Source organism: Vittaforma corneae (assembly GCF_000231115.1).
Source record: "Vittaforma corneae ATCC 50505 unplaced genomic scaffold supercont1.4, whole genome shotgun sequence".
NCBI classification, from domain to species: domain Eukaryota; kingdom Fungi; phylum Microsporidia; family Nosematidae; genus Vittaforma; species Vittaforma corneae.
The window spans coordinates 120556-130668 of record NW_006889837.1 but is presented as its reverse complement, the minus strand read 5'-3'; the positions used below and the strand labels follow the sequence as shown (position 1 = coordinate 130668).

The 10113-nt window shown below is 34.6% G+C and overlaps 10 protein-coding genes across 10 annotated transcripts; 9 read left to right on the top strand and 1 right to left on the bottom strand.

Annotated features, from left to right (window-relative positions):
* Positions 1–155: 155 nt before the first annotated feature.
* VICG_00707 (uncharacterized protein) lies at positions 156–659 on the top strand (the record flags this gene model as incomplete). The annotated part of the gene is made up of 1 exon (XM_007604096.1): positions 156–659. One exon carries the CDS (start codon positions 156–158, stop codon positions 657–659), a length of 504 nt encoding a protein of 167 aa, XP_007604158.1.
* Positions 660–766: 107 nt separating this feature from the next.
* VICG_00706 (small GTP-binding protein domain protein) lies at positions 767–1477 on the top strand (the record flags this gene model as incomplete). The annotated part of the gene is made up of 1 exon (XM_007604095.1): positions 767–1477. One exon carries the CDS (start codon positions 767–769, stop codon positions 1475–1477), a length of 711 nt encoding a protein of 236 aa, XP_007604157.1.
* A 177-nt stretch (positions 1478–1654) lies between these two features.
* Positions 1655–2545, top strand: VICG_00705 (uncharacterized protein; the record flags this gene model as incomplete). The annotated part of the gene is made up of 1 exon (XM_007604094.1): positions 1655–2545. The coding sequence occupies one exon, from the start codon at positions 1655–1657 to the stop codon at positions 2543–2545; it is 891 nt and encodes a 296-aa protein (XP_007604156.1).
* Positions 2546–2717: 172 nt separating this feature from the next.
* On the top strand, positions 2718–3449 carry VICG_00704 (uncharacterized protein; the record flags this gene model as incomplete). The annotated part of the gene is made up of 1 exon (XM_007604093.1): positions 2718–3449. The coding sequence occupies one exon, from the start codon at positions 2718–2720 to the stop codon at positions 3447–3449; it is 732 nt and encodes a 243-aa protein (XP_007604155.1).
* Positions 3450–3744: 295 nt separating this feature from the next.
* Positions 3745–4689, bottom strand: VICG_00703 (uncharacterized protein; the record flags this gene model as incomplete). Its single annotated transcript, XM_007604092.1, has 1 exon — positions 3745–4689. The coding sequence occupies one exon, from the start codon at positions 4687–4689 to the stop codon at positions 3745–3747; it is 945 nt and encodes a 314-aa protein (XP_007604154.1).
* Positions 4690–5068: 379 nt separating this feature from the next.
* On the top strand, positions 5069–5965 carry VICG_00702 (uncharacterized protein; the record flags this gene model as incomplete). Its single annotated transcript, XM_007604091.1, has 1 exon — positions 5069–5965. The coding sequence occupies one exon, from the start codon at positions 5069–5071 to the stop codon at positions 5963–5965; it is 897 nt and encodes a 298-aa protein (XP_007604153.1).
* Positions 5966–6126: 161 nt separating this feature from the next.
* VICG_00701 (ribulose-phosphate 3-epimerase) lies at positions 6127–6744 on the top strand (the record flags this gene model as incomplete). Its single annotated transcript, XM_007604090.1, has 1 exon — positions 6127–6744. The coding sequence occupies one exon, from the start codon at positions 6127–6129 to the stop codon at positions 6742–6744; it is 618 nt and encodes a 205-aa protein (XP_007604152.1).
* A 208-nt stretch (positions 6745–6952) lies between these two features.
* Positions 6953–8416, top strand: VICG_00700 (uncharacterized protein; the record flags this gene model as incomplete). Its single annotated transcript, XM_007604089.1, has 1 exon — positions 6953–8416. One exon carries the CDS (start codon positions 6953–6955, stop codon positions 8414–8416), a length of 1464 nt encoding a protein of 487 aa, XP_007604151.1.
* A 201-nt stretch (positions 8417–8617) lies between these two features.
* Positions 8618–9226, top strand: VICG_00699 (uncharacterized protein; the record flags this gene model as incomplete). The annotated part of the gene is made up of 1 exon (XM_007604088.1): positions 8618–9226. One exon carries the CDS (start codon positions 8618–8620, stop codon positions 9224–9226), a length of 609 nt encoding a protein of 202 aa, XP_007604150.1.
* Positions 9227–9572: 346 nt separating this feature from the next.
* On the top strand, positions 9573–9914 carry VICG_00698 (uncharacterized protein; the record flags this gene model as incomplete). The annotated part of the gene is made up of 1 exon (XM_007604087.1): positions 9573–9914. One exon carries the CDS (start codon positions 9573–9575, stop codon positions 9912–9914), a length of 342 nt encoding a protein of 113 aa, XP_007604149.1.
* Positions 9915–10113: the final 199 nt, after the last annotated feature.

Sequence of the window (10113 nt, the reverse complement as noted above, 5' to 3'; positions counted from 1 at the left end):
GTTGATTAAAACTTTAAATAAATGCCCGTGCTGTATCAATATGTCTTTAACAATGACTTTTCAATCACAATTGTTTATTTAGGACTAGATAACGTCTTGTTTTTTACCAATTAATTTTCTTAGTTAAAGTGCACCCTTCTTTGCTCGAGAGTAAAATGAGCTCTGGTATAAACTCCGCTAGGAGCTTTATTGAGTTCCTAAGTATGTTTGAGAAGAAGGGAGATGTTTACATTCCTAAAGACTTATCTCAGAACATTCTGAGGCACTTTGGAGAGAGAACAAAAGAAGGCCTTCTTCTCAGATACGAAGAGGTTCTCTATCTTTACAACAAAAACAAGAATCCAGTGGATCTCAGAGCAAGGATGTATTTTGATCTGAAAAACAGTGACTATAATATTTTATTTAGCAGTACTGGTAAGGCAAAGATCTACAATAAGAGAAAGCACTTTAACAGGAAAAAAGATAAGGAAATAGGCGTGTTTGAGTACTGCAAGAAAGATGAGTGCTTTAAGGATAAGGTTCGAGAATATTCAAGTGAAAATCTGCTAAGTAATAAATTAATAGCAGCAATTGAAAGCTGGAATGATTATTGCTTAGTTGAAATAACACCAATAAAAAAGCCTAACAAAGAGTTGAATGATAAAAAATTATTAAAATAAACTTAACCAGATAAAGTTCTGTTTGTTTAAGTAGAAGATGGTGTGCATTATCTCCCAATACAATATTATTTTCTTCTTTTTTGAAATAAAGGTTTAGCCCCATCTCAATGCACGAAGATGGAGAGTTGCTCAATGACAAATTTTCTAATGAAAAATTGTCTGACGAGAAGGCGTCTGAATCATCGACGAACGAATCTTTAAAAGCTTCTCCGTACCAGCCTAAAGCTTCTCCAATACCACTGCATTTTCATATGGTAAAACAATTAACAATTATTGGAAGGGGAGAGTGTGGAAAGACCAGCCTTGTCAGAAGATTCATGAAAAATGAGTTTAGTGAAGAGCTCAGTGCTACACCGATCGAGAATGAGGACTATGTATTTACCTCGGAAGGAAAGCAGTTTAAATTAAAGATCTGGGACACCAGCGGGCAGGATGATTTCCTACGTCTCAGAGGTCTTACACTTCCTATGAGTGACTATGTAATGATTTGTTATAGCATTACAGATCCCCTATCCTTTTATGAAGTGGAAAACACACTCATGCCAATGGTCAAACAGAAGGCAAGAGAGGATGTTAAGATAATGCTGGTAGCCACTAAGGTTGATAAAAGATCCGAGGATACAGTTAGTACAGAAGAGGGCACAATGCTGGCTAAGAGAATAGGCGCCTTTAAGTTTATTGAGTCCTCCTCAGTTATTGACATTGAAAAGAATACTGGAATTAAGAGTATCTTTGATGAACTAAGGAAGGATATGCTAGAATCATCTTCACCAAAGCAGCGAGGGCTCTTCAGAAGGATATTCTTCTGCTGCCTGTAACTAAATACTTTGCATTCCAACTCTTTCTTGCTTTGTAAACACGCGCAAGGCAAAGTTCAATAGGATTTTAAGCTAAGGCTAATTGACATCAAGTATTAGTGCTAGCATATTTTCTAGATATTTTATTTTTTGGATTTTGCGGTGAAACATATTTTTAAACACATTTTTCATCCACAAATGTACGAGGAGTTTGTTGAAGATCTACCAGTTTTACAAAAATCAACAGAAACATTTCTGATAAAGGGATTAAAGCTGCCATTTTATGCTTCAAGCAATACAATTGTAAAAGTAGTAGGCAATTATTATTTCAGAAAGGAAAACTTCGTTCTTTTTGCCTCCCCATGTTCCGGAAAGCTCATCGGAATACTGGAAATGGTAAAAAGCTTGCGAGATTATGTCGTTTTGACAGACAGAAAGACTAGAGAGCAATTTGATACCAGGAATATTTGTGATAATAATATCATTTTAGCCGATGGTTTTAATTTTGAAGAAAGCTCGGCAAAGTTTTTAATTTTTTACAACACAAAAATTCCATTTGAGCAGATAGACAATAACAATGTTCATATAAGTGGATTTTATGATTATGTAGGACTATGCAATACAAAAGAGTACAAAAGCTATATTCAGAACCAAGTTTCATATTTTCCTGACAATTATATTTACACAGTTATTTGCCAATACCCAAAGCAGAAAAAAGTTGAGTTGGTATTTGGAACTGACAATTCAATAAAGCATCTGTCAGTATCTAATATTGCCAATAGTGAGGTGTGTGGTTTGGAATCCCGAAGATGCTGTGTTTTCGTTAAATACACCCTTCCGCCTGCAGTGCTAAGCTATTTTAAAAACCAGAAAATTGAAGTAGTCAACAAAATACCGTATGGATTTAAGACAGACAAGTTGGTTTTCTATGACATCTGCCCCGAGCTCATATGTGCTGCTTTAGACCATATTGACCATGTGGTTATAGTTTATACAAGGGATGACTTTGGTACCTTAAAGGAAATTTACCGGACACTCGAAAACAAAAGTATTGAAGTGCCAGATTTTATCCAGAAAATTGTAGGCTAGAAAATTGGTTATGATCGGCAATATTGACAAACATGGTCTGAGCAAATAATAACATGTCTATAGGCCATATACAATGGCTTGCAAAAGCCTCATACATCTGAACACTTATCTTAATTAAATCGCCAGTCTTTCATTCTTTGCTATCTTTTCGCCCCTCTCAAACGACAATAAAATGGATGTGAATCAATCCTCCACAAAGATTAAATCTGAGATTTTAGATGATTTAACTCTCAGATTTATTCTAAACAATGAAGAATTCATTCACTTAGACCCAGAAGAATACTACTTTATTCTAGAACAGGCATATTGGTATGCCTTGGATTTCTTCAAAATCAAATTTATAACACTTCCTGTATTTGCCGAGCAAATTTTTGTACACAATGACATTTCAATAGACTCTCTCTCAGACTACCTGAAATTTAAGAAGTATAAGCAATCTGTTAAGGTATTTGGGACCATTCTGTTCTCTCCTGATATGACACATGTTCTTGTCGTTAAGCAAGGCAATAACAACAATAATATAACATTTCCAAAGGGAAAAAAGATAAAAAATGAAAATGGAATGGAGTGTGCTATTAGAGAAACATTTGAAGAAGTGGGCTACGACGTCACAGACAAGATTGTAGATATTTCTGTGACTGTGTTTGATAAAATCACTTTTTATTGTGCATTTAACGTTGATATGAAATATCCATTTAAAACTAATACGAGAAACGAAATTTCAAAGATTTTCTGGTTTGATTTGAGAAAATTTAATGATATTAAAGACAAAAAAGAGTATAAAATATTTTACATTGCGTATAAAGCAATACAAAGCAAAGTTTTGGAAATTAAGAAATCATTGTTTAAATTTGATTTGAAGAAACTTAGTTCTGAAATCGATAAAGCGATGGAAAAAGTATGAAATACAGCAGCACTGGCATATTTGGACAATCAGATTACGCACCTACCTACACAAGCAAACACATTCTTGGGAAAACAGGTGACAACAATGAAAAATCTGCTATATGTGGATGGATGCTAACGACTAAGTATAAGTTTGGTAAATGGGCTTCAATCCACCAACTAATCACTATTGGTATGAGGAATTTGGTTTAATTGAATACTCTTATGTCCTTTTCGTCTGCAAGAATCGCTACATCAGTTATTGTTAGGAAATGAGTAGATGCGGTAAACTATAGAGTATAGTATTTAGCCGATTATACAGAACCATCACTTTGGCTTTTAAGCAAAGCCTTTACGATTATTGTCTCTTGGTTTACAAACAAATCTATGAGGAACCTTGTTACGTAGTGGATGAGCAGAAGACCAATCGCAGAATGGACAACATGAAGAAATATTGAAATCTTTGATGCCAAGCCATCCCCTTTGAGATAAATAGAAAGGCACATTGGAAGAGAAGACAGTCCTAGAAAAACACCTACTCCTTTATGAACAAAAACAAAACTAAGAAAGATGGCTGAAGGAATAAAGCTATAAAAGCAATCAAGGGGTGTGTAATAAAGCATTAGTAAAAATGATTTGACAGTCAGAAACAGGGCCATTTTTACTTTTAGGTTATTTTTATATGCTGTTCTTATCCAGATGTATGTATTTAAAATGGTTTCAGTAAGTAGAAGATATGAGAAATGGAGATTTCCGGAAATAGTTAATATTGAGAGTGCGTTAAGCACACATATCCATGTAGCTATGTTAAAACGAGAGAAATAAGGATTGTCCGAGTTAAAATGTTGTGAAGATCGTATATGTATCAGAATGAGTAATATTGGTGAGAATATAAACAAGGAAAACCTGAAAATATTTGAATAAGTGAAGATCATAAAGATGCTTCCGAGAAAGAAGTAGTTGATGATGTGCGAGTAAATGAATGTGAAAAGCAAAGTCACGTTGAGTTTTGTGAAGAACCGGGTAATAAAATATGATTCGTTTGGGTTGAGAAGATTTTTCACAAATCTGTCTCCAAATTTATCATAAAAGGCCCTATTATATGGATCTCTAAGAACATTATATGCTGTGTTGAGGTCCAGCAGCTTTTCCTTATCATTACTATTTAAATATATGTATGTTAGTATTCTATAGCTCTTTTCTATTTCTTCTTGTGTAGCGTTTTGGCTAACATGTAAACTTTCGTAAAGAATCGGCATTTTGGGGTTTCAAAACAATGAAATGGTTATTAAATTATAAATGAAGAATATGCACATGTTTGGAAACAATATGGAAGCATTAAACATACGTTCCACTTTTTTGTATGTCACCTTTACCAGAGCGTCCTTTTAGTCATTAGTTAGAACATGCTTATATCTTCCTGGAAATGGAGCATTTCCATAATAAATCAGCGTCAAAACAAACAGTCTTATCAAGAATTAAGAATATTATAGCCCGTTGGACAATTTTGAAAATACAAGCATCATGGCTGCCGTTCGATTTAAAAGGAAGACCGTTCACATCAGCCATATATTCAGTTAAGTAGCTACTCCTTTCCCCTTTAATTCTATCATTTAAATTAACTTACTATACCCCGTAATGACACATCCAAAAGCATTAATGGATGATAGCATCGAGAATGGACAAGAGTTTTTTTGTACCAAAGTCGATACAATGGAAAACTCAAATAAGACTGGAAATACTATCCTTGATCCTTTAAAACGTACAAAATCATTCTATAACAGCGAATTTATTAGATCTAACTTCTGCCCTTTAAAATTGAGTAGAAGTGATATTAAAAATCTGTCGAGTGACTTTCCAGACCAGACACTTGGTGGACACAGGATTTACCGGGAAGAGTTAATAGATGGAAAGCTTGCAAAGGTATATGAGTATAAAGTCAAAATAATCAAGTACGACAACGAGTACTTGAAAGTAGAGAAAAAAGTCGGCGATGAATTTGTACAGCCATTAATAATAATTGAGAACAATTTGATAGTTCCGTTTAATCAAAACTTAGCCATACAAAGGAAGATTGATGTGTCACAAGATCATCCTTTAAATGCTCTTAGCGATATAGGGCAGTTGCCGATTAAAAGAGGTAGACCCAGAAAGTACCCTGTTGGTAAAGAGCCGTATAAAAAGAAAAAATATCCTGAAAGAAACTATGAAATCATTCCAGAGTCTGACAATCTCAGATATCAAGACGATTATTCTATCAAAGAATTTGATGCACTACCTTTTACGTTTTCTAATGACTATCACAGACAACCTCGCTCTCCAAGTCCCTATACAAACGAGTACTATGACTTTCAAACTGGCCAACCAGTTAAAATAACTGGGTCCGAAAAATCAAGTGAACAGAGTAGCATTTTTGAAATCGATGACCATTTTAAGGACCTCTTATCGCAGCAGCACATTCCAAAAACCTATGCGCAAAAAGGAAAGGAGAGCCCAAATGAATTGACAGATTCCTATTCGAGAGACTACTTTTAATATGATTTGATAATAATAAATACAACTTATTAATATATCCATCTCAGTTATAAAGCGGTAAACTAACTCCATGCTCTTGCAAACTCTCCTTGCCTTGTGTATCTTCAAAACATTGTAAACACGCTACTACAAATACATTGTTGAAAGGTATGAACAAACAAATGGAAGGCATCGAAAAGCTTTCAATAAGCATTCTTGATCTCGATATAAAAAATATAGATCAAAGCATGAAGGGACTATGGGACATAGGAATTAGGAATATACACATTGACATTATTGATACTTCATTCATAGATAACATTAGCTTTGGGGTGAGCTTTGTCAACTGTATTCTTCAATACTCTGGATTTGACTTTTTCATTCACATTATGATCAAAAATCCTATTTTAATTATCAGCAAGCTCAAGTATCCAAAAGGTACAAAAATAGCAGTCCATTCGCATTTTGAAGATGTATTAAAGCTAGAACACATTGTGCCTGTATTATCTATCAATCCCGAGCAGAATATTGATCAGTTTAAACACTATGTTCCAAGATTTAAAGAGGTTTTGATAATGACTGTTTATCCTGGATTTGGCGGGCAGAAATTAATAGAAGGATGTGTTAACAAAATTAAATGCTTTCAGCTATGTGGAGTAAAGGTAACGGTTGATGGCGGTATAAACATTTTCAATATCTCACAGGTGAAGCATGCAGATTCAATCGTTGTGGGTTCTGCGTTTACAATGGCCAGCGATAAAATGCAAACGTTGAAAGAGCTGCTAGAGAAAATCGGCTAAGTAAATTTGGGCATACTAACAGTCGTATTCTCCAATATTAAATTCCAATTCAGCATATTGTACATATTTAAATAGTTAATCACCGCCCCTACATATGTAAAATCAATCATACGGGCAATAGCTCGGCATGTATTGGCACAAATATTGATTCAGCTTTCATGGATAATGTTAGCGGCTCATTTTCTTGACACTTCTCACCCTTGTAAAAATGGATTTGAAAAGACTATACAAACAAAAAATTACAGATGAAATTCTCAAAACTTACGGAGATGCCTGGTCTGTTCTTATTCATGACAAAATGACTGCGGACATTGTCAATTCAATATTTAAAAAATCGGATCTCATCGATTTCAATATAACTGCAATATTCTCCATTGGCGACCATAGACCCAAGTGGGATCTTCCAGCCATTTACTTTGTAAACTGCACAAAGGAAATAGCAAAATCCATAAATTCTGAGTATAAGTCAGGTAGGTATTCATCTATAAAAGTATTTTCGCTATGTCCTCCTCAAAATCTTGATCCTATGATTAAATGTACTGTTGTAATGTTAGACATAAAAATAATTGAAGAGCGAATATTCCAATGCACCTGGGATAATCTATCTGCAGTTTCCAGCATTTTAAATGCCAAATTGAATATTAGTCATATTGGCTGTACAAAAAACCTGGCTCAAAAGATCAAAGATGCGCTAATATTGCCAAGAAGTATAGAGAAGCAGGCATCACTGCTTGTATTAGATAGAACGGTAGATTTATACACGCCTTTGATGTATTTCTTTACTTTTAGATCAATATTGTCTGAGGTAGGTTCTGCTGACTGTGCTGATGAATATTATAAAGAGATTAGAAATAGACACGTGGGTGAGATAAGCAAATATTTACAGTACACGGTTTTAAAATTACAAGAGAGTATCAATAAATTAGACAAGGATAACGTTGATGTCAACGTACTAGACACGCTTGTTCTTGAAGCTCCTAAAAATCTAGAGCTAAAGAAGAATGTTGAAAAATACGGTAAGCATCTAGAAAAATGCTTTCAAAAGCTGCAGGAAGTTCAAGGCATAGCAGAATCGCAGCAAAATTTAGTATTGGAGAAAGATAAAGCAGGGAATAAGGCTTGTATTTCCCTTGATTATTTTATGTCGTCTATTGTTTCGCCAGCACTAACTGTAGATGACAGAGTGGGACTGCTTTTTCTGCTGAAAGTGAAAGGAATCATATTTACCGAGTCCGAGCTCACTCTTCTAAAGTCTCGGGGATTTTCCAGGGAGGATTTAAGCATCGTTTTTAACAGAAGAAATCAGATATTAAGAACCCGAGAAGTTAATTATAAATACGAGGTCAGTCGATATGAGCCTATAGTTAAAGATGTTGTTGAAAACTTTATAACCAAACAGGGAATGTTCCAAACGATTGATCATGAGCAAGAGAAGATTGAGTCGCTACGTAGATCAACTATGTTTAGCTCAGGAAAGCAGCCAAGAAAGCTGGTTGTTGTTTTTATCAAGAATGGGCTGGCGATTGAGGAAATGAGACTGGCGTATTCCCTATCAGAAAGCTTAGGAGTGGAGTTTATATTTGGAAGTGACAAGGTGTTAACGAGAAGAGAGTTTGTAAACGAATACAGGACGAATGCAGAGTTACATGAGGCAGTGATCGACAAGCGATAGTGGTAGTTCATTTGTTAATACATTTATATGATATGGCAAATTTCAGCTGAAGATAGGTCGTTATGTTTTAAAGTACATTAAATTTTAATCACTGAAAAATTCTGTGCTGTCTATACTTTACTTTTTATCATTAACTGACTGGAATCGATTGTTAAACCCGTCTTTAGCGAATTTAGTTTATTAAAAATCATTCTGCCCCAAATGTCAACGGATGGTGAGAAGACTGCAGAAAAATTGAATTTGCAGAAAAACACAGAGGACAAAATAAAAGTTGAGAATGATGAAGAGACTGACAAGGCCAATCCAAACAAGGGTCTTTATGACATCGAAGTAACGGATATAAACAAAAGAGCTTTCAAGTTAGCAGAACTTAAAGGAAAGGTCATTATCATTGTTAATGTAGCATCTAAATGCGGACTGGCCGAGAAGTCCTATCAGGAATTAGCTTCTCTCTTGGCCAAGTACCATTCAAAAGGCTTGAGAATACTTCTTTTTCCTTGCAGACAATTTTTAAATCAAGAGTACGAACAGATGGAGAAAGTAAGGAGTTTTGCAAATAAGTTTAGTGAAAATTTTATGCTGATGGATGAGATTGATGTAAAAGGGCCCAGTATTCATCCACTGTTTAAATTCTTGACTGAAAACTTGAAAGGATTTCTTACAAACAATATTAAGTGGAATTTTACCTATTTTCTAATAGGTAGAAATGGAGAGTTGGTAAGAAGATATGGGCCAACCGAGAGATTGCCTGATGCAGACAAAGATTTGGTTCGTTGTATTGGTGATGTGGAGGACGAAGTTGAAAACTGAAGAAACACAAAGATTTGTGTTAATATGGTGTACCATTATATTGAAGTAAATCTTACCACCACTGAGTTTCACTTTAAAGAACATGTTGCTTATTTGTCTATATTGACCTGCCGTGTGCTTTTTGATTTAGTCTAAATTAATAACTAAATTAATTTATTTTTAAACGGTCTAATACGCACATTTAATCCGTACTTTTAAATAAACACAATTAGTAAACACCAATGGCATAATACTATGAAGAGTAGAATGGAAGTGGTGCATTTGAGCATGTTTTAATTGCTTTACTTTCGCTGGTTTGGCTTTCCTTCTTATATAAAAAGTTTTTTTATATTTTTTTCCACCCTTAATGGAAGACCATTATTTACAAACACTAGTTGCGAGAGCTCTGATTGAAACACTGGATGTGAAGGTGAGGGAGAACGTGCTGACCCCAACCCAGGCACAGTTTGTTCTATCAAAGTTTTATGAGGCGGTGCCCAAAGTCTTTAACGCCTCAGTTGCCAACACGATGAGCTTCAAGGCGAAGATGCTGACGTACAACTATGTTGATGGAGTATGGAAGTTCATAGCAAAGGATTTTGGGATGAGCATAAACAATAAAGTATATAGAACCGATTTTATTAGAATAATAGCACGAGATGCAGATATTAATGGGGATGTAGGGAGAAGAAGGAAGAGGAAAATATGATTTAGTAAACATTTTATGAGATACAAAAGTATATTAACCCTGTTTCTATTTATTACGATTGGATCTGTATTAGTGTACGAAGATATGCTCAATGAGACAGTCTGCATATTTTAAAGATTGTTTTAAAAAGTATGAGCAAATCTTAAATATAACAAGCCTACCTTATAAGTTTGCATTTTTTGACTTTTTATATTTCACT